General features: G+C 38.6%; 2 protein-coding genes, 1 long non-coding RNA gene and 2 other non-coding genes across 12 annotated transcripts in view; 3 read left to right on the top strand and 2 right to left on the bottom strand.

Moving 5' to 3' along the window:
* LOC136269124 (cytoplasmic dynein 2 intermediate chain 1-like) overlaps positions 1–16,377 on the top strand; it is a 36,074-nt gene extending 19,697 nt beyond the window's left edge. For all 3 annotated transcript variants that reach the window (XM_066064600.1, XM_066064599.1, XM_066064601.1), the window contains 14 exons: positions 4,436–4,660; positions 5,022–5,151; positions 5,388–5,473; positions 5,519–5,592; positions 12,766–12,841; positions 12,924–13,114; positions 13,161–13,251; positions 14,037–14,088; positions 14,154–14,223; positions 14,275–14,432; positions 14,967–15,025; positions 15,077–15,243; positions 15,302–15,428; positions 16,116–16,377. In XM_066064600.1, coding sequence (XP_065920672.1) covers positions 4,436–4,660; positions 5,022–5,151; positions 5,388–5,473; positions 5,519–5,592; positions 12,766–12,841; positions 12,924–13,114; positions 13,161–13,251; positions 14,037–14,088; positions 14,154–14,223; positions 14,275–14,432; positions 14,967–15,025; positions 15,077–15,243; positions 15,302–15,428; positions 16,116–16,232 — 1,623 coding nt within the window. In that variant the 3' untranslated portion in view covers positions 16,233–16,377. The remainder of the gene's footprint in view (positions 1–4,435; positions 4,661–5,021; positions 5,152–5,387; positions 5,474–5,518; positions 5,593–12,765; positions 12,842–12,923; positions 13,115–13,160; positions 13,252–14,036; positions 14,089–14,153; positions 14,224–14,274; positions 14,433–14,966; positions 15,026–15,076; positions 15,244–15,301; positions 15,429–16,115) is intronic.
* Positions 2,584–2,667, top strand: Trnay-gua (transfer RNA tyrosine (anticodon GUA)). Its single transcript is given in 2 exon segments — positions 2,584–2,620; positions 2,632–2,667. It is a non-coding gene; the product is annotated as a tRNA-Tyr (tRNA).
* Trnay-gua (transfer RNA tyrosine (anticodon GUA)) lies at positions 3,619–3,702 on the top strand. Its single transcript is given in 2 exon segments — positions 3,619–3,655; positions 3,667–3,702. It is a non-coding gene; the product is annotated as a tRNA-Tyr (tRNA).
* Positions 10,565–11,677, bottom strand: LOC136269143 (uncharacterized). Its single transcript, XR_010707233.1, has 3 exons — positions 11,502–11,677; positions 11,319–11,445; positions 10,565–11,275 (listed from the first exon to the last, which is right to left on the bottom strand). It is a non-coding gene; the product is annotated as an uncharacterized lncRNA (long non-coding RNA).
* On the bottom strand, positions 16,209–23,271 carry LOC136269127 (ataxin-7-like protein 3). Of its 6 annotated transcripts, none has more exons than XM_066064605.1 (15): positions 22,537–23,236; positions 22,399–22,489; positions 21,225–22,084; positions 21,024–21,040; positions 20,792–20,969; positions 20,084–20,163; positions 19,333–19,394; positions 19,180–19,281; positions 19,081–19,129; positions 19,008–19,033; positions 16,982–17,087; positions 16,810–16,858; positions 16,716–16,750; positions 16,638–16,665; positions 16,209–16,586 (listed from the first exon to the last, which is right to left on the bottom strand). In XM_066064605.1, the coding sequence occupies exons 3-15, from the start codon at positions 21,452–21,454 to the stop codon at positions 16,403–16,405; spliced, it is 1,146 nt and encodes a 381-aa protein (XP_065920677.1). In that variant the 5' UTR covers positions 21,455–22,084; positions 22,399–22,489; positions 22,537–23,236; the 3' UTR covers positions 16,209–16,402. The 6 variants fall into 6 exon arrangements, 4 of the variants coding, with proteins under 4 accessions (XP_065920677.1, XP_065920679.1, XP_065920680.1 ...); XM_066064607.1 differs by having other exon boundaries at positions 16,716–16,747; XM_066064608.1 differs by having other exon boundaries at positions 19,333–19,379.
* Between the last annotated feature and the right edge of the window lie 42 nt (positions 23,272–23,313).

The following is a 23,313-nucleotide window of genomic DNA, read 5'->3' as shown; positions in this document are numbered from 1 at the left end:
TAGCCACGTGCATTCATCAGTGTGTAGGTATGCACGAATCCACGTCCACTTACGTACATTACTGTCTGTAGACATATGGTAGCCACGCCCATTCATCAGTCTGTAGGTATGCACGAATCCACGTCCATTATTGTCTGCAGGCTTATGTAGAGCCACACCCACTGATCAGTTGTTATTGTATGAGTCATAATCTAGTATAATAGTGCTGTGAGTAACTCAGCATATATTTAGTAGTCATGAGCTTGCAAAAAAAACTTCACAAACAAGTATAAGAAAAAATTTGGAATTTTAAATTAGATTAGGGACAGTGTATAATGCTGCAATAAAAAGTACTGAAACAAGCTGGATCGGAGTAGTACGTAATGTCCAAATACTGTAAAACAATAAGAAGTGAATATCCCTACTGTGCAATGTACTACTCCGATCCAGCTGTTTCAGTACTTTTTATTGCAGCATTATACACTGTCCCTAATCTAATTTACAATTCCATTTTTTTTCTTATACTTGTTTTAATGTGGTGCAGTTTGTTACTATACCAAAGTGTACATAGTAGGGATCATTAAAGTTTGCACATTTCTGATCCAAAAATATCACCCAAAGACCAACTTCCTTACTTTCATGATCCGTGTAGTAGATGGGAAGTATTGCTGAGGCAGAATGACTTTTGAAATTTGTAACTCCCTTAAGCCAGTTTTGAACCAGTGACCTATGGATTACTACACACACTACAGTCCACCACTCTACCAACTAGGAATGGACCACTTCAATGTTGTTCAGCTTCACTCTTTAGCATGCAGTACGGTACTAGTATATTAGAGATCATGGAAGTTTGGATTTTTCTGGCCAAATTATCACCCAAAAACCAACTTCACAATATTATCCTCGTTGATTTGTGGTAGTGCAATAACTCCCATACATAAACGGGTATCATCTGTATTTTCCGTGGTGACTGGATTGATTGCAGAGGTGCCTCTCCTACTGTTCTACATTTGTAATGCTGTGAAACAGGCTGAACATAGCTAAAATCAAAGCATAATGGCCACTTCCTAGACCACTTTAGTAATTGATAGTTGGGCATGCGAATTGTCCATATTTTTCATGGTGATTGGATTGATTGCAGATCGTTAGTAACGCTGTGTAACGGGCTGAACACAGCTGATAGTGAAACATAATGGCCACTTCACTTTTGAGTCAGTAATTGATAGCTGGGGCACATGTTCAGATGAAAACATTAACTCTGGTACCATCCTTTTTTTGGATGCGGCATGAGTGGGTTCACCAGTCATAATAATGTTACATAAAAACTGAACAAACAGGTATAAGGAACAATTAGGAATTTTAAGTTTGATTAGCGGATCATAGGGATTAATTGTCTACTAGTATATCGGCAGGTATAGTCACCTCCCTTGTTTCCCTACTTTTTTTTATAATTCCTTAAAATTCTTATATAGGTACCTGTGGTAGTCTATAGACTATAGCACTACAGTATATAATATATTTGTTAAATACATGGTCGTCTTCCCTCAAAGTTATGCATGTTTTGTTGTTGTTAAACAAGAAATGTGATTTCAGTTTATTTGATTTTGTGAGATTGTCTTGGGATATGTGTGTGTGTATGTGTGTGTGTGTGTGTGTGTGTGTGTGTGTGTGTGTGTGTGTGTGTGTGTGTGTGTGTGTGTGTGTGTTTACCATATTGTCTCGAATTACGGCTCTGGCGTTTATTTCTTTCAAGCAACTTTTTACCCCGGCTACTAAACAAGACCGGCGACTATACAAGACCGGTGTTTATATAGCTGCAGCACATGTTGCTGTCAGACCTTCAGTGCTGGTCACTGTAAAGCGCTAATAACAATTATAACAATAACAATATACCTGATCAGCATTCACGAGTCAACTTCATACCTTGGTGTTGTACTCTCCTGGACTCTCCTTGATGTTTCCCTCAGCATATTTCACAGATTCAAGCTTAAAAGGAACTCTATAAAACGTTATTCACTTCATCGTTTATAACACTGTCTGGAATTGTTAAAAATAATGACTGCACTAGATGTTTATTTGAGACCAGGTGTTATTTGAAACCCGGCGTTTATTTTTGTTATGATGCTGTATACCCCGGTGACTAAACAGGACCAGGAATTTATACGAGACCGGCCGTAATTCAAGGCAATATGGTATGTGGGTAGTGTAGTAAAGTGTGCAGTGCGTGTGTAGTGTAGTGTAGTGTAATTCAGTATGTGTGCGCTCAGCTGTATACAGTAATGCTGGGTCTGTACAACAGTACAGTAAAAGAAATTAATTCTTTATGTATGTGGACATGTCAACGCATGGAACTTAAAGTTAACAATTAAAAGAAGGCAATTCTGTGTGCTCAAACAAACAATAGTAGAACCTGTCTTAGTGGCCTCCCTAGTTGGCAGGCCATCTCTCTACACCAATTTTAAAAGTTCCAAATTGATTCACTTGTCTAAAGGCAGTTGCCTGCCTAGGTCTGCACAAATGTTACCCAAAGAGGCGAGTCAGGTTTTTATATCAATGAACATGTTTGTTATAAAGAGCAAAATCAAGTAGTGCTGGAGTGTCTATCCCTTGATAGCTCAGTTGGTAGAGCGGTGGACTGTAGTGTGTGTAGTAATCCATAGGTCGCTGGTTCAAATCCGGCTCAAGGGATTTTTATTTTATTTGTTATTTTTAAATCTGCAAATTTTCACTATTCTGGTCTCCCTGGTTCTGATCTCTCACTAGTTTTTGTTACCACAACGTACACATGTTAATCAATAAGGATAGCGTAAACTAATAAAACAACAATGAATGATAAAATTAAAATCTCTTGAGCCAGATTTGGATTTGAATTGGCATCCTAAGGATTACGACACACACTACAATCCACCACTCTACCAACTGAGCTGGATGGACCTATTTTGAGTGCCTATCTTTGTTCTTTACAAAACTATAGGGCATTCAGAATAAAAACAAATAAGAGAATAACTCAGAATAAAGAGTACTATATAGTGGGGTTTTCTTTCAAAGGGGGAAAATTTTGTGATTTTTGCAGATTGACAGCTATTCATGAAAAATTTCCCCTAGAAATTTGTACTCAAAGCATTTGTCTTAATCACTCAATCCAAAAGGCATTACTGTAATACTTTAAGCATGAAGATACTGTGTTGCTGCAAAATCCCAGTGGTTTGCTGGTTGGAACAGCACTATCTTCTAGAATTGTTGCTGTTAGTAATGCTAGTTGATATGGCGTGAGGGATAGATACCTTCATGGAAAACCAAAGGAAAATCAGAAGAGGGGAGGATTATTTTGGGGACGTGGTATTCTACGGATTACCACCAGTGACCGCCATCATCTTTTTTCAGCCATCACCACAAACACATTGGCCACAGCGTAATTATAGCTATCATGCGTATTAAAGCTCTACTGGTGACCCAATTGTAGTGGTACAGTGTGTATACCTGTCTCTACTTCAAATGACTAGCATGCAAAAAATTTCCCCCTAAAAGGGTGATTTGCGAAAAATTTCCACCTCAAAAATTTTGATTGATCCACAAAAATATTTACATTCGAAAATGCAGTAGAAATATAATGTATTCAATCTTGGTTGACATGTCAGTCCTTTGATAGCTCAGTTGGTAGAGCGGTGGACTGTAGTGTGTATAGTAATCCACAGGTCGCTGGTTCAAATCCGGCTCAAGAGAGTTTTTCTTTTTCATTCATACAGTTGTTTATGATGTACACCCCTGTGCTGGATAAAGATACAAAGTGCTAATATCAACCCTTGAGCCGTTTTTGAACCAGCAATCTACATGTATGGGCTACGGATAATTTCAATACTGTTCTTTTGTATATGGTTTTGTTTGAAGCTTACAAATACTACAAGGTTGTTGTGTTCTTGATGTTTGTAAGCATCTGGATTTACTAAGATCTGTATTCATCTAGTGATGTGCGATAATAAGTTTGCAACTATATCGACTAATCACGATAATTGCATCACGATATGATAGTTATCACGGTAGTAAATCCAAATGATAAGATGCGTAATGTAGCACTAATTTTACTTATTCTTTATGAACACAGGTAAAGGCACATCCTGTATACCCGAATGTATATACATATGTCATGCCATAATACAGCAAAGTTCAATCACAGAAAACAATTAGAATACATAATTGAATAAACAAATGAATGCTTAAATTGTTCGAGTAATTCTGGCAAGGTAAGAATGTCTAATATTGGTGCTCACAATAATCACAAGCTATTATCATATTGCGATAATGAACCACTGCAATACAATTATCACACTATCGATATTATTGCACATCACTATATTCATCTCTATTGATCTCTTTTATGCATCATCCTCTAACTGTTGTTTAAGTCTGTTTAGACCTTATAACATCGTTCTTTATTTTACCATACACTACACCACAGGTGTCCTGTCAGACTGGAGAAGACAGTACTGCTAGGGAGGCACAGACAGATGGCATCACAACAATGGATCGGTGGGTACAGTGGCCTCCAGAAGACCTCAAGGGGTGGGGCTGTGACAACAAGGACGACGATGATGACATCACAACCAGTAATGATGTAACCAACAATCTACTATCTGATAAGGATGCTATGGGGCTGACTAGATTTCTGCAGAGTGCTAGTCAAGTAAGCCAGCTTAATCCTCCACATGGATCCCTAAATTTAGACTCTTTACTTGGCAAGACTCCTGTGTATTACACAACAATTGTAAAGAGGATGGTCGTACATATGTGAAATGGCACAAGTTGATGTAATCATTTAGAATCCTGTGGTCAAACAAGTGTCCTGTATTTCATAGTGCAGCGAAATTGCTGCATAGTAATGGATCAAAGTATCTTACGTACCTTATTAAGTAGGCAGGTCACTTTGTACACAAATGACACATTAATTTTGGAAATTTTCATGTTTAAGTGACCTTATTACACAGTGACCTAAGTAAGTCAGTTTCAGTGTGCTAATGTCAAGTGTGGTTGTTGTTTCTTGTCAGGTCATGTGTGTTCTACTGGCGGAGAACATCCAACAATTTGGAGCCAAGGATCAACAAGTCAACATCACTGAACAACTTTCCTTTAGTGCTGGCTGTGTTAGGGTGCCTTCCACACAGTCATTTCTAGCTGGTGAGAGTGGTATGTGTGTATTAAGGAACTGACACTAATCACAGAATAATTTAATGTGGGTTATGGATAATTTGAAAAATGTGACTTGTGCATGGATATGATCATGCACGTTCCTGGTATTATCAAGATGACATACAAGTTGTCAGTTGCTTGCTCACGTACATGGCTTTCTTAAATTTAGGCAATTTAAAATAATTTGTTGTCTAAGTATACATACTTGATGATTATTCTCATAGGTCGTCATGCCAACAGCCTCCATTTCTCTCAAAGCCATGGTAATTTGTTGTTAACTGGATTCACGTCACATCCAAAAACTAAAGCTGTGAGCTCATTTCATGTGAGCCAGTGTTTTATTCGAATACCATAGCAACATGAAGGAGGACTACAGTCCAAGGGAATAGTTTGTGTATGGAATACTGGGGACCTGTCTCAACCGTTGAAGTGAGTTCAAAGTTGCTGTGTTATAAGATGTGCTCGCAGCTGGTGTGGTCAATTCTAGTATGTAACCCAGTCTTCGAAAAGGGTCTTATAGCCTTTTCAACTGCATGTACTTGGCAACCTGTAACTTGACTTGTGAATGTGGTATCACCCTGAAATTTAGTCTCCTTATATCCCTAACATAGCACTATGGTTTGATGTAATATGAAGGTGATAGGTTGAAAACGTGAGGAGTTATGATTAGTCAAACTTGACAATTTGGAAAGGCTATAAGATCCCTTTTCGCAGACCGGGTCACATATTGTTTTTGTCTAACAGGGTAATGGGATCATATGTATGTTTAGAAATGCATAAGTATGTATCTACACACTATCTTTTTGTTGCTGTTACATATTATTCTGTTGACTTGCATGACAGGCATAATATTTTTTTGCAACACTATATGATATGGCTACTACAAGATAGCAAGAGTAGTTCATTGAAGCCCTGCTTGTAAATGAATAGGCTTCCAACTAATTCACTTACAGTATATGAACACTTTTGGATAGCATCCTAATGGTTACAACGATAATACTATAGTGTGTGTAGTAGAGTTCTACAGCTAGTAGCTCAGTGTGTCACATTGTTAGTTCAGTAGTGTGAGATGACTGTGACTAGCGCACAAAGATTGTCATTGTCATCTGAACACCACGTTGTGTTTCTGAAATGGATGATGGTAGGTGGCAGTCCCACCAGCGACGTTCAATAGGACTAGTCAGTGATCCAGCAAGTGTGTTATGATTACCGTAATAGTCATATGGTGTTCTCTTGTCAAATGTAATACCAGGAACACTGTCAGCCGCAGGAGCTGGCTGGACACCAGTGCTAGCTGTGCACTCATCTACGATCATTATAAAGTTCAGTAGAATTCCTCCACTCCAGTCATAGTCAATGTTGCGGTTGAATATTCCCTTGTATGCATAGACTAGATCTGTGTCGTGGTAGGCTACGATCATCTGTTCTGTGGGACTAAAGTTTGCCTTGTCAGGAATGTTACACCATCCACCATTAACTGGACTAATACAATGCTTATAATATCCACTGTAATATCTCATGTTGTCAGATAGTGGGAGGTTGTCCATGAATGAATTCTTCCATACAAGTGTCCATCCTCCACCATCCAAGTTCATATCACAATAGACCTGTTAGTAGAAGATGTAGTGAGTGATGGAGTGAGGAAGATGATGAGAAGTAGCTAACATACCTGTTTATCCTTTACCCAGTAGACTGTACTGATGGGAGGCTTATTACAGTTATCAATCAATTGTTGTTTAATTTCTTTACAGGATTGAGCAGCAAGGTCTTTGGTTAGTCCAGTGTACGGAGACAACCTGTGGTTAATAGGAGGAGGAATATATTAGTATTGACATGTTAGAGGTGATATTACTGGAATGGTATCCATTTATGAGTCTTACAGACCCAGACAATGTGATTAGTTGTAGTAGTAGTATCATAGATAGCTTGTCCCTCACTAGAGGTAGTACAGGGTGTGGTAGGTTGGGAACGCTGTAGTAGTGAGGTAGTAGTGATATAGGATGTAGTGAAGTGTTGTAGTTACCTTAGTTCTGTTGGAGGTGTGGCCATTGTTATTGTAGTGACGAGTAGCAAGTTGTGTGTCATCATCCCTGTATAGAGAAGTGACAGTGGTTAGTGTCCATGTTGTTTTGAGTGTTCTATTAGAGTATTTTGTTTAAGTGGTGTGTGGCTCTATTAGAAGTCATTAAATACTTATAATTATTCTAAATACATTTTAAATACTATATTCTGTGATGACTTAACCAGACTGGTATGCATTCATATTATTCTTTGATCTACTTATAATCCTATTTCACTGCTTCTTGTCTCAATACTTTTCTACCATATAGTTATGTAGTAAAGAATTGTTGCTAGCTATTACTAGTATATTGGTAGTGATAATGATGTACAATTTTAAAACTATCCTGTAAGACTGAGTTATAGTTGATTAGTAATGAGACAACTCACTGTTGATGTGAAGTGACTAGAAGAGTAGAGAATAGTGAGAACAACAACAGCAGAACTAGTGAATATGACCAGTCCATTGTTCACAACACGACAACTTCTGTGCTATAGTCAGAAATAGACTAGTGTCTAGGAATGTGACATGAATATCAGCGAGTGGTTATCCCATTGTGTTAGGATAGGTACACACCAATGTTAGTGATGTGAGTGTAGGATAGTGTGACTTATACAACATCTGTTGTGCCTTCCTGTGTGGATATTTTAATGGTCTTGGTTATGCACAGAAAGATATAATTTTGTTGCCTTTCTGTTGCATAGAATTACTTGTATAACTGTCTTTTGTATGTGTAAGTTTGGTCCTTACTATAAATATCTGGTTTGTACAAAAATGTGTTAGTAAGAAACATGACCACCTTAGTGAGATATTCACTCTTGGGTTAAAACATTGTTAGAATATCACCTCTTCATTTGAAAGTCTTGCTTTGCACAACATTATTATAAGTGTCCTTATACCATGTCACTAAGACTGTAATCTTGTGCTACATCACCCAGTTGTGGATTTGTAATACAAGTTGACCAGCTGGAATCAGAAAGGTACTCCTTCCAATAATTTGGTGTCTCTCTATTATCTGTTTTGATGGCTCTGTAATGATTTCATGCTTCTAGTGCTAATAGTGAGGTAAAGCAAAAGTAAAACTAAGCCCAATCAAGCTTTCAGATTGACCTGAAATGCTTTCAACAAGTTGCTACGGAATTTTAAAAATAATTTATTTAATGGAATCTTCTACTGACTGACTGCCTGATGCCTTCAGACAAGCGTAAATTGATAATGGCTAAGGCTGTGAGCTTGATTTTTCATTGTTTGACGTCACTTCGGCCCAACTGGTGCCTTTTGGCATACCGCAGTACATACAATGCATTCTTCATGGATTTACCAGTATCCTCCTTTATCTTTGCTGACAGTGAAAAGTGTCGATTTGGTGGTAGCACGTGATGGCTTCCCTTCGTAACGGAAACTGTCCGTAGTGGCTCTTTTGATTGCAGAGGTGCTTTTCGAACAGTTCTTGATTCGTACTGCTGTGTAACGGGTTGAACATAGCAGACAACGAAACATAATGGATACTTCACTTTTCAGACAATAAGTAATATAACTGGAGCACGCGGCACCATTTCTTTTGGTATGCATGGAATATGTAACAAGATACTTTTAAAAAGTAATTGCCCCAACACTGTATATAGCTTTGTGTACACTATACTTGGCTGTATAGCCAGCTCCTACAGCAGTCAATCACCATAAACATTCTATCTGAATACTAGTACTCAATTGAATCATTCGTGAATGCTCTGGTTGGCTACATCAGTTGGGAAATAAGCACTACTACGCTTCATTGGATCCAAAATGTGGTGTATGCGTGGTTTGGGTCTACGCCGAATCATTCCTTTATGTGATGCTCTAAGACCAACATGTTTAAAAAGCGTACAGGTGAATTTACTCCCCTAGTGTACTCTGTACTCTTGCTAAAACGCTGAAAATAATGGATGATCCCTTACTATATTGCTTTTTTGATAGCCAAGGTGTTTTTGCACATGATTTCATTCATTTTTGTGAGTATCATATAGTACCCAAGATAGTCAGAGAAGTATGACTTAACATTTTATGTGAGATAAAGTAATAGCTACCTTATCCAAGCAATTGTGTGATAGCTCAGTCAAAAAGTAGTCAATTTACTTGAATAAATGATGCTCATATATATGAAGATCTGCTAAATCATTCTAATAAAGCAAACACTACATCAGGCACATGCAGAACCTTCAATTCTCCTTACCAACTCTACTTATCACTACCAACTGTACAACTGTCAGAAGGTTGGCAAGGAGGCAGTCACTCAATGAAATATTCCAAAATCTATTATTGGCACAGAACAATGTAGAAACCAGAACTTCCAGAACAGGTTGAAATGAACTTCAACTATGTTTTATTACTTTAATATACATGGTAGTTGCATGTAGTTTTACTTGCATAATTGGCATGAACAGTATGGTATTTATATAGTAGTGTTTACTGTTTAGAATGTATTTTACTGTATATTTAATAGACTATATTACTTTTCTATTATCATCAATGTTGCAGGCTGAATAATCACAAACCTGAGTACAAATCACATTCTAATTCAAGCCAGCACCACGAACCCAACACTGTAATCAGTATTAATAATATGGTCACACTGCTTCTAGAGTATGCGGCTTGGTACACTATCCCACTTTATTGTTTCTGGTAGAATTGTAGACTTCACAGATGTGTATAAGCATTACACCATACTATAGAGCTGCACATTAGGGCACCTAGCATTTAGTATAAAGGGAGTGAATGTTCTGTCTACCAATTTGGAAGCAAGCAGATGAAACATGCAATATTATACTTTGAATGGGAGGATCAAAGTACTGCCGTGTACTGTATTTTCCATACAGTGCCAATTAGCTGAATAACTGAGTCAGTTATGTAGATATTGGGGGCAAATACAGTACAGTTATTCAGAACAATTATGTAAAGAAAATAACCCCACTCAGACAGCATGGTTGATCATGTGTGTGACATTGTAAATTGCTAAAACTATCCAGCCTAATCCTACCAGTTGGTTCTATGACTAGAAATGGACACTTACTGATAGTTTGATTCCAGAAAACTGAAGCGGTTTGGACACACAAGATGAATGCTCTGAGCAAGAAGACCAGGAAGTACAGTATAACATTTAAAGCATCACCTATGCTTGTGTATACAAAAAAATACAGCGCTTGGGGTGTCTCAAGGCAATACAGCACTCAGCTTTGCCTCATGCTGTATTAGTCTCTTGACATGCCTTCTCATGCTGTACTTTCTGTACACATGCATGGTGGTGCTTTAACCACATATAACTAAATGCATTAGCCATAAGTACAATCAATATTTTATGCTCTGATTACTATTTGTAAAGTGTAGATGACATTAATGAATATGATACTATGACTGCTCAGCTGTGACTAGTTGTACAACTAGTAACTACAACGGGATTGCATTCTAATGGTTACAACAATAATAGAGTTCTACAGCTAGTAGTTCAGTGTGTCTTATTGTTAGTTCGGTAGTGTGAGTTGACTGTGACTAGCGCACAAAGATTGCCATCGTCATCTGAACATTTCTTTTGGATGCTGAAATGGATGATGGCAAATTGCAATCCCACCAACGACAATCAGAAGGACTCGTCAGTGATCCAGAAAGTGTATTATGGTTACTACGATAGTTATATGGCGAGAGCTTGTCAAATGAAATACCAGGAATATGATTGATTGTAGGGGCTGGCTGGACACCATTTTGTATTGTGCACTTATCCACAATCATTTTAAAGTTCAGTAGAATTCCTCCACTCCAGTCATAGTCGATGTTGCGGTTAAATATTCCCTTGTATGCATAGACTATAGCTGTGTTGTGGTAGGCTACAATCATCTGCTCTGTTGGACTAAATCTTGCCTTGTCAGGAATGTTACACTATCCACCATTAACTGGACTGGTACAATCCTTGTAATATCGACTGTAATATCTCATGTTGTCAGATAGTGGGAGGTTGTCCATGAATGAATTCTTCCATACAAGTGTCCATCCTCCACCATCCAAGTTCATATCACAGTAGACCTGTTGGTGAGGTAAGGAAGATGATGAGAAGCAGCTAACATACCTGCTTATCCTTGACCCAGTAGACTGTACTGATGGAAGGCTTATTACAGTTATCAATCAATTGTTGTTTAATTTCTTTACAGGATTGAGCAGCAAGGTCTTTGGTTAGTCCAGTGTATGGAGACAACCTGTGGTTAATAGGAGGAGGAATATATTAGTATTTACATGTTAGAGGTGATATTACTGGAATGGTATCCATTTATGAGTCTTACAGACCCAGACAATGTGATTAGTTGTAGTAGTAGTATCATAGATAGCTTGTCCCTCACTAGAGGTAGTACAGGGTGTGGTAGGTTGGGAACGCTGTAGTAGTGAGGTAGTAGTGATATAGGATGTAGTGAAGTGTTGTAGTTACCTTAGTTCTGTTGGAGGTGTGGCCATTGTTTTTGTAGTGACGAGTAGCAAGTTGTGTGTCATCATCCCTGTAGAGAGAAGTGATAGTAATTAATATCCATGTTTTTGTGACTGTTCAGTTTTTTGAGTATTTTGCTTAAGGTGCTCATATTGGGGTTTGCAATTTCTCACAAAAAAATTTTTTTTTTTGACCAGAAACCAGCCTCACAATACCTTCATTAGTATTAGTTAGGTAGACTCAAGTCCGAAACTATCTTTAGAGTGGCCTATAACACCACATCAAAGGAAAGAATGGCACCAGACTTATGAGACTATATAAGTGTACAACAAAACGTGTGCCCCTCTACTAGTTACTAATAAGCTATGTAGCTGTTTTGCATAGTTATCTGCCTGTTACCTAGTCCTACCCACAGAGAACAATACATGAAGCTAGCCTAGAAATAAATTTGCTTACTTTAACTGTACATACATACATATTATTCTTTGGTCTACAAAAGCATTCCTATTTCACTGCTTCTTGTCTCACACTTTTCTACCATTAGTTGTTTGATAAAAGAATTGTTACTAGCAGTGATGATGATGTAGTTACAACTAACAGACTATCCTGTAAGACTAAGTTAGTATAACTAATAAGATGACTTACTGTTGATGTGAAGAAACAAGAAGGGTAGAGAGTAGGGAGAATAGCAGTAGCAGAACTAGTGAAGACGACCAGTCCATTCTCTGTCACTGTAAAACAAAAATCACCACTACCAAACTTTAAGAATGTGTTATAGCAATGTTCTGTCAGTATATGGGTGGTAACACACTTGATGTTCTACTTGTTTTTTATGGTTCATCAAATTTCACTACTAAGCTATACATTCTTTACTTGTTCACATCATTAAACAGGCATAGTCCTTGTTGTGTCTTGTATTTTATTGCAAGTGCTATTCTGCAGCAGTGGCAGTACTACTTTAAAGCTGTCATACAAAGGAGCATGATAATTAACTGCAGCAGTAGTGTAGTATGGCTAAAAGTTGAATGTCAAGGGACCAGAATTATCACAGTTTTAATTTCAGGAGTGAACCTGGTACTTGTACTTTTTTTTGCAGTGTGCTGATATCAGAGCCCCACCCATCTTGCTGCTGTTTCAGTCCACTCAAGGCCTCACTGGTGTTTGCAGGAAGTGTAAGCAACTGTATTATACACTTACTGAATTATTCTACACACAGAAACATTTTTCATCTTATAATCACATCTCCCCACACAGGATGATGGTTCTGTAGTGTTGTGGGACCTCCGAGAGCCAGTGTCCATGCACACACACCAAGTGATCCAGCAGTCAGCCAAATACAGTTGGACTCCTCGAGTACCAACCTTCATCACAGCAGGACTGTCTTCTTACCATAGTGTACCTATATGTTCCATCAGTCCACTGTCTGTACAGGAAGATCAGTTGAGGTAGTGGGGGGTACCTGCTGGTTTATTGCGTTGGTGTATGTGTTAGGTATTCTAGCAAGTCCCCTGTGACTGAGGACAATCAGGGATTGTCATTTCAAGTGGCAACTTTAGATCATTCAGGAAGACTCAACATATGGGTGTGTATTGTGTGTGTAGTATGTGTGTGTGTTGTGTGTGTAGTGTAGTGTAGTGAGTGTGTGTAGTGTAGTATAGTGTATGTGTGAGTGTAGTGTAGTGTGTGCGTGTGTCTGTGGTGTGTGTGTAGTGTACTGTGTAGTGTAGTGTATGTGTGTGTATGTGTGTAGTGTTGTGTGTGTAGTGTACTGTGTAGTGTAGTGTGTGTGTAGTGTATGTGTGTTGTGTGTGTAGTGTAGTGTGTGTGTAGTGTAATGTGTGTTGTGTGTATAGTGTATGTGTGTAGTGTATGTGTGTAGTGTAGTGTAGTGTAGTGTAGTATAGTGTGTGTGTGTGTGGTATGTGTGTAGTGTAGTGTGTGTGTAGTGTAGTGTGTGTGTGTGTGTGTGTGTGTGTGTGTGTGTGTGTGTAGTGTTGTGTGTAGTGTGTGTGTAGTGTTGTGTGTGTGTGTGTGTGTAATGTGTGTGTGTGTGTAGTGTGTGTGTAATGTAGTGTGTAGTGTGTGTGTGTGTGTGTGTGTGTGTGTGTGTGTGTAGTGTTGTGTGTAGTGTGTGTGTAGTGTTGTGTGTGTGTGTGTGTGTGTAATGTGTGTGTGTGTGTGTGTAGTGTGTGTGTAATGTAGTGTGTAGTGTGTGTGTAGTGTGTGTGTGTGTGTGTGTGTGTGTGTGTGTGTGTGTGTGTGTGTGTGTGTGTGTGTGTGTGTGTGTGTGTGTGTGTGTGTGTGTGTGTGTGTGTGGTGCGTGTGTTGAGTGTGTTTGTAGTGTAATGTTCTTTTTTATACATGTAGGTGATAGTAGAAGTTAACAATCCTGATCCTTCTGGTTCTGAGGGTGATCTTGGTTAGTCATTGTTGTATATGTAATGGGTGCAGCAAGTCAATCACTCACATCTTAATCCCTTATAGGGTTAGCTCCTGGAGGTCGAGTGAAACTTGTACGAACTGCCACTGTCTTAGCTTCATCATTTCTCCCACGGTAACAATGACACACGTCACAACACTAGCAAATACAACCATCTTTTTACAGTTCCTCCACCATCGATGATAGAGATGTTCTCTTCACTGCAATGGCATTCCATCCTCACAATGCTAACCACTGCTATATTGGCTGTGATGAGGGGGCAGTATTGCACACTATCAGATATGGCAAGAGATCAATTCCATCTCAATACACTAGTGAATTAGGTAATACATTCTTACCACATGATGGAAAAATTATGTGATATATCTGTACTTCGCCAGATGGGCATCATTTTACTACACCAAACCACTTTTGTGCAAAATATAAAGCTATTTTTTGTAGACAGCAATTTTGCTACTGTTCCTTATCAAGGTTATTATTGTTGTAACTAATTTACCAAATATTTCCTTCTGGCAAATTTTACTCATACATTTACACATTTTTTGGATGAGAAGTTTATTTTTGATTACCCCACTATGCAGTGACACCTCGCTTGAACCTTGTTTGCATTGTTAGAGTTGCCACAAAACCATGTAAATTTGAAGTTTAAAAATGGACTGTCAGCCGTGATCAGTCAGTCACCTTGATCAGTCAGTCACCTTGGTTAAAAATCAAGAATACTGGTGTGTGGGTGGTAATGCTCTCTGTTGTAAGTTGGTGGAAAACTTTACAAAGAGCAGACAATACTAAATCCATGAACTTCTTTTGTATCAAAATTGGTATGCATTGCATCTTTATTTACTGCGCTTCTTTTTTAGGAAATATTACAAAAGTTACATCAATTAGTTTTTCTCCTTGGCAAACCGATCACTTTCTTGTAAGTTGATTTCTTTTTCCTGCACGCTCGCATCATCTTACTATTCTACAGGTTGGCTGTCTTGATGGCAGTATAAGATTACACCACATCCACCGAGAGAAGCCATTACTGTGCTGGACACAATCAACACAAGGTGCAGCAGTTCAATGGCTTCATTGGTCCAACCATCGACCAGCTGTCTTCATGGTGGTAGATGACACTTCCCGATTGTGGGTGTGGTCAGTATTATCCACCCTGAGGCTAGGGTGATTGTGATTACATCACATCTTGTTTTAGGGACTTGTTGACATTTGATAGTGGACCAGTGATGGAGTCCAATGTGTGTGGAGGAATGACGGGTAGCAAGTCAACTCTCATGTACTGTTCTCTGTCACATAATGCTACTGGCTGGAAACCTCGACTGGTTAGTGTGTACAATACTGTGGGCTAGTGTATACATTAGTGAGATACTTTTCTCTACATGGAGCTTATCAATTAGAGACTGCTTCTCTAATTACCACGCACTGTGTGTGCAAGAGTACTGTTAAAGATTGAAATACTCTAATACAGCAATCATGTTACCCTTGACCGTCATGTGTACCTCATGTACTAGCTTTTGAAATCCCCTCAATATCTTGAGACTTCATGACTATAGTGTTACCATTTGCCACAGTAACTGTCTGGCAATATCTTTATTTACTAAATTACCAGAATCAAACCATGTGTACAGAAGGCACCGTCAGGCTGTGAAGTGACATCCTTGGCGACACAGTCACCTGTAACCTTAGCCATTATTGAGTTGCACTTGTCTGAAGGCATCAGACAGGCAGTTAAGCCAACAGAAGATTCTGTTAAATGGTTTGTTTTTTTAATTCATAGCAATTTGTTGGAAGTTTTTAACTGCTCTGAAGACACTTTTGGATTTAATTCTACCTCACCAATACCACCAAGAACTGGCTGGTTTCTGGTCATTACTTTTTTTTGTAAAATTAATATACAGTACAGTAGTACTGTATAATAAAAAGGAGACAATTAGTATTATTGTCTAGCTATAATAGGACTGAATATAACCCTGCTACATCCACCACAAAAATCAGTTTATTGTTTACAGGTAATATCCTACAGTGATGGCAGCTGTGAAATACACTACCTCAATCAGTATCTCTCAAAACAACAAGAAAATGAAGAGCAAAGATTTGCTGACTTACTCAACTCAATAATTTATTAGTGTCACACTAACACAGGTCAACAATATAATAAAGTTCATGTACAATAAATTAATAAGAATACAAAATTAACTATAATAAAGTATACATGTGCGATAAACAAAATACACCATTTTTTATATAATAATATGTACAAGTCTTTTGTCATACCGGTAGATTGGGCGGTACTATTTCAGAATATTGGCATATCAGTGTAAGCCTTAGAAATGGGACGCTTGTTTGCTGGTTGCTTCTTTGATTTAGACTTTTTACTTGATGACAATGTTTTTGCCAAGTCATGGTGTGGTCTGGATTTCTTGCTGCCAGATTTCTTTCCCTTTCCGGAGGGCTGTCCACCATTACGAGGGGACCATGACCTAGTGAAGTACCACGTACAACAACATTACATTCATACCCTGAAACCAAACCTCCGCTTGTCTCCTGAATCCCCCATATCTGCAAACAATATGATATCACTTATGGTTTTATTGTGATGATGGACATACCTAGTTCATCTTGGCTTAGAGAATGACTTGAGCTGCTATTGTGTATGTGAAAGTCTTAGAGTATTTACAACAGTTAAGGTGGTACACTACATACTTGTCTAGTTTGGATTTCTTGCTGGGTGGCTCTACATCATTAGACGAGTCTACACAGTAATGATAGTAATAAGGATGTAGGACATTACAGAAGTTGTTTTGTAGACTAATAAAAGTACTACTGTATAATACTCATGCAGGAAAAGTAACTTAGCAGTGATGCATAAACATACCCATGAGTGTCATTCGTACTCTTCTCTTCTGCTCCTCGGTATGTTGGGGACAGTTCATTGAACGAGTACACAACCTCTTAGTTCTCTCAGAGATGACACCACACATCTGAAATGTTGTATACAGTCAGGACAAACAGTATAGTTTCACAAATACTGCACACATTGCAAATTTTCGAGGTGTGTAATTTTCGAGGATTGACGAGTTTTGTGGATTACTCATTTTTCACTCGGGCTATCTGGATAGGGCTAGTCTTAATATAATAGATATTTATGAGGATGAAAAATTTGCGGACAGCTAAGCAACCATGAAAATCACATCCGTCAAAAATCTGTTTGTATACAGTATGTCTAAACAGAACTGATATGGGGAAGGTGGCCAAAATGGACAATATGCATTACATGTATAGACTTGTAACTATGTACTCAACAGTGTAGTAGACCCAAACCACTACCATGTAGGTATAAGAAAACACCAGATCTCTGCTAATAAAATTCCTTGATTTAGATCAATAGAGCAGCTGCCAGATACCAGATTATGAGTTAGTTAAAACCTTTTGCAGGTGAGGAAAAATCAGGGTGCATATTTCAAATTCCAGGTAGATGTTATCAGTGATATATACATGCTGCCATAACTGACTTGCTGATGGAATAATCCCCACCCCCTATGTACTAGAGAGGAGTCTTGAGGTGCAAATTCTCATCAGTCACCAGCTTGATCATATAAGTAGCATCAAGGCCATTCTGGATTAGCTGTTTGCCAGCTATTGACTTTATGTTTTACATGGGGGAGTAATTTATGCAGACATCAAATGTGACTCAGTCTGGGAAAAGCAGTTTTAAAAGCATCGAGAAATGCCAGTTTTAAGTATTTAGTGTGTTGTAGCTCGCCAATGGTTGAAGCTATGTGAACCAAATTTTCACACGTTTTATACCAATTCTTTACCTTCCAGAGCATCCACCGTGCAAGTAGCCAACAGCTAAGTTTCCCGCCATTTTAAAGTTTTAAACCGAGGTTGACTGTATCAGGTGAGCTCCAAAAGGGGAGGGAGGCGGGTAGACCTGTGTCAAATATGCCAGCATAATAAAAAGCATAATAGGCTGGAGTGCTATGCCAGCATAATGCTGGAATATTAGGTGGATATTTCAAACTATGGAGCTTAGTTCCATGAAAATAGATCAATACTCCCTAATAGAGCAGTCAGTGGAAACTGCAATAGAGCACTCAAATGCATTGTACATAGCTCCTTAGATCGTTACTCTCTAATAGAACAGTCATTTTATAGTAAAATGCTCTATTAAGAGCATTCGCTGATTAATGATAATCATCACAAATGTTGCTAACTTAGGAGCATAATGCAAGCATAATAGGAACACTGAAAGAGCAATTGGTGAAAATTTAGGGAAATTCCTGAAAGCATTTTGAACAAATTTTTGAGCATATTTGATCAGGCCTAGAGGTGGGGGCCCAAAAGAAGGGCAAAAGGCTGTTTAAAAAATTGAAAAGGAAGGTGTAGGGATGAATTAGGTCAACTTATGGGCCATTCAGGTATCAAAACTGGCTATAATGAAAGGAAATTTACAGCACAAGTTTTTATTCAACACTATGGAGCTGTACAGCCACATACAGCCACCCCTTGGCTGACCAGAGTTCCATTAAGGCCCCACACCGCACGTACGGATTGACACTGGGCTTGGGAAAAACAGCCAGCAAAAGCGGACCACTCCAGTCTAGCTGATTTTGAGTGTGAAATTAGATAGTTTATTCGTGTAGCTTTGTGTTCTTGGTGAAAAATCAAAACTGCTGACATGGGTGATAATACCGGTTTCTCCAGATTCAGTCACAAATAAAGTAGTTATCTGGGCATTTAAGTGCAGAGTTTGTAAAAAAGGAACAGTTGAATTACGAGAAATTTAAACTTGTGAGCCCCCTATAGATAGATACCCAAGGTCATGACAGTGTGCAGATAACCAAAAATCTACTGCTTGTCTGGTGTTTTTTGAAATACACGTTCTCAGATATACCAACCTCTTGTAAAGTCGCTCTCTTTTGATCTACAACAACATGGAGAACATACACACACAAGTATACCATAGCTTACCACTAGACAGTGACTTGAAGTAGTCCACAGTGTATACCACATTAGCAGGCTGTGAAATGTATGTAGCATGTGAAGGACACTTGACTGTTATGTCAGTACCTTAGAAGTTGTAGCTGTAGTTGAAGAAGACGATTCACTATTAGCAGGGCTGATTGATCTCTCAGTTGACTTTGCACTCTTAACCAGCAAACTAGAACTGGGCTGTGTGTATGGTAGGAGGATGTCAAGAGGCTATTTGATGTTATGCCTTACTCTGTCAGGTAGCTTCATCTCTTTCTTGGATTTTGACTTACTGTTGCCTACACAATACAAGACTGATATAGTACAGTACAACTTAAATCAGGTCACCCATCTAAACTGGGCAATGAAAAACATCTCCAAATGTGTCAAAAGGACTCTAATGCAACCAAGAGTATGAAGTCTTGATGTAACTACTTGTTTAAATAAGGGCATCCTATAGGTGAAAGAAATAGGCAGGCCCCTTGGCTTGATATCTGCACCTTGTACAGACGAGTGCCTAACTGGAAAAGTTTGATACTACAGTAAAACACTTCCTTTCTTAAGTGGCCTTCTGGTTATCTCCTTACACAAGGTGATTTATTAACATTGTAATGTGTGGCTAACCCTATGTGAAAGGCAGGTGTTTATCACAAGCCAGGGAGACCTATATACATGAAAGAATAAGCAAACTTAAGAGCGTAGAAGAAGCTTACTTTCAATATGACCAAAATATTCTCTTGGTATGACCCTATTTCTAACTTACTGGCCGACATCAAGGTTTGTTTTTTTTTTTAACTCACAAAAAGTATTATTGTAGGGCTTATTTCTTAGCTGCATATCACATTGCGACAAAAGTATGTTTGTGAGAGCTTTAAAATAAATTAGCACTGAAATGTTAGGGTGAATAGGTTAACATATCTTTTAAGATCAAGAAATTTTTGATGATGTGTTCTGCACACCCTCTGGTGCCAACTGAAATGACAACTAACAAAACAAAACTCACTCTTCTTCTCAGGGACGGGGAACACCCACTCTTCCCCTTCGTTATCATCATCATCATCCTCACTGTCAACAATGTTCGGTCTGGTGAAATGAGACAAACAAGAACTGATACTAAAAATAAACTCCACAAGTACATGGCTATAAACTATTTGGAGACAAATTTTAGCCGTGTCCATAGTTTTACTAAATTCACACAAACTTCTATCCTTTTTTAGGGTTCAGTGCTTTAAGTACATGCATCACCAAAAAAAAACCAAACATAATAATAAGCCAAAGCTTCAAAGTGTTGATTTGACAACAGATAATTGTTTCACGTAAATCATACCACCAAAAGAAATGGTGGGGCATGGAGTGGAACATCTATAATCTGACACTGTTTGCCATACCAATAGAAATTTCACTTCTGCCTTGAAAAGTATTTCTACCTTGACAATCTTACTAATCTAAGTTGACTGGCACAACTATTTTTGTCCCGATGCGTGTTGGAAGGTTTCAGTGTGTCATAACATGCAGCAGAAAAGCTTGACACAGAAACCATACTAAACTGCAACCAACTAACCAACCAGATAGACAAGCAGCAGCCAACCAAATTTACAAGGAAAAGACAAACAAGTCATGATCACTAGAAGTAGGTCGGCATTGGATAACACAGCTTAGAGTAATGTGGATGTCACTGATTTCCCAAACTATACACCACCACGTAACTCACTTTTTGTTATTTACTCTTCTACTGCTGTTACGGCCCATGCCAAGGCACTTCTCCAGGTGAGGAGCAAACTTGGATGTTCCTAACACTCGCTCACACTTTGGACATGTACATTCCACAAACTTCTTAACATCTTGAAGTGTGTTACCAAACACGTCCAGTGACTTGTCTTCCACAATAGCTACACACATGGAAAAATTGTAAACCCCACTTGCTCAGTAAAGTGTTTGCATACCATGGTTCTCAAAGGCCCTGTAACATAAAGTATACCACAAATTAAATATTACAAAACATACGCAGACAACATTTTAACATTACACCGCTACAAATATTGTTCTTTATGAACAATAATTACGGTGTTTTCCCTGATACAGAATCCCTACAAGCTCTAAACCAGCCTTCAAACCACACATAACAAAGAGTGACAAAATCTCACGTTTCTTCTGGGTAGCAGTATTCGAAATATCCCAATTTAACGGCCCGATGTAATTCGAAATATACTTCTAACGCTATCTCTTCCACCATGTCGTTGAAAAACAACTCCATCTTCAAAGTCTTGACGCGCAGTAAGTTATTGTTTTTAATGTGCGCTAAAAATACGTGCAATTTTTTTACTAGTTGTAACATAATGTGAACAAATTTTGTATATGAGATGCATGTGGACATTTAGACACATTCTACAAACAAACTAGTTAGTTAGCTACTTATATCTTTGCATGTATGGTGTCAGGACATTTGGAATTGGTTTAAGTTGGTCCTTCAGCAGATCAGGGTCTTTAGACATCCACACACCATCATCAGATCTAGCTGAGGTGACTTTGTTGAATTGAATCAAATCAATAGCTTCATAGTTTGGTGTTATCATCACACTAAAGTTTGAACTCTCTATTTTGACCCAGCAGCCACTGCATAGGGAGCTCGCAGCTTTGTGGACTAAATACTGTAATCTCCAGTGACTGATTCCCACACAGTGGGTAAACGTCTCTATGATTTCAACTTGATAGGGACGTAGTGTGAAACTACCCACTTCCATCCAAGAGACAAATCCTCTTTCATTTGGTCGTGACTTTTGCAATATCTTCATTTGATTGGCAGGTCCTGTAACAACCAGTGGACTGTGAATGTCTTGGTCACTTCTTGAGAACGACATCTCTTCAGTGTCTGTACTGGTAGGGATTGGTGATAATGGCATCGTTGGTTTGATGGTGGGTGTGGAGTCATTGTATGTGGCTAATTTGACAACTCTGCTCATCATGTTGGATAGGCTATCCAGAGTGTGGGACTGAGATTTTGTCACTACAGAAATGTACAATTGCAAAATAGTCACACACGTAAACACACAAATTACCACCACTGGGGTAGCTGTGCACCAGTCTGGTGCTAGAATTAATGCAGGAAATCCTCCTGGGGCAGGAATAGTAGTTCACAAAACTGTGCCATGTACCTGATTTACCCTAAAGTTCTACAACACCAACATTGCTTCCTAAGCATTTGATGCAGCTGGAAACCTAGTGCAGTCAATGTCCGTAACTGCCATGTCTCATTACGTGTACGCACAACACAACACACACATTACATCCAACACACAGACACACACTGCACTTTCTTACTGTATGTAGATTCATTGTTTTCATACAAAGACATGTCTAGTGTAGTTGAAGTTTCTGACTCTGGAAACTCCAAATATTCATCCTCATTCATCTAGTGTGTGTAAACAATTACAGCCATATTGACTTGAAAGAACTGACCAGAAATTGTAGTTGTCGTCTTTTCATTTTTAATACTCCTTCAATCCTTTCTTTGGATTGTAACAAGGTAGATTTTTCAGGACGTAATAACGATGCGGTTTTCACTTTGAATTTTGATGCACACGTATCACTGGTGATTGATTTTGCTTGAGTTCCATCCGCACTGTGTATTGTTGGCTGTGTATCAAGCTGTGGAGTGACTGGTAGTGGATGAGGTGTAGACCTGTAGCTAAGCATGGAAAAAGATTTTCTTTGCTGTACAATTTGCTGGCATGTGTCACATGGCTGAAAAGAGTGAGTACGCTTGAGCAAGTTACGCTTTTTGATTCGATGCTGTGATGTACTGTCATTAACAGGATTTATCAGTTCTCTTGAGTCTTCACCTTCCATGGGTCCCACGGCCGACTGATTGAACTTCAAAGGAAATAATTTAGAGGAATCATTCAAATGCTCTCTTATGGGTGCATGTTTTGCACTTTTCAAGATAATTTTGTTATGTTTGCTCAAACTTTTGTCACCTACAGCATCAATTTCATACCAAACACAGTCTATTTCAAAAAAGGACAGTGAACACACACACACACTCTGTATACCTTTTGATTGTCCACTGGTAGCTCTAGGATCTGTTCCTATGATTCCCAATGGTGGGGAATGTGCTACAACTGGTAAGTTTGTCTGCTGTTTTACTATATACTCTCCCCACTTGGAATACAGACATGGCACACCAGTTAACATGTCCTCATCGCCCAACACAACTGCAATACTAAGATACTACCA

The sequence above is a fragment of the Dysidea avara genome, chromosome 10, assembly GCF_963678975.1.
Source record: "Dysidea avara chromosome 10, odDysAvar1.4, whole genome shotgun sequence".
Lineage (NCBI taxonomy): Eukaryota > Metazoa > Porifera > Demospongiae > Dictyoceratida > Dysideidae > Dysidea > Dysidea avara.
Note: the sequence above shows the minus strand (reverse complement) of the source record. Positions and strands in the feature narration are given on the sequence as shown.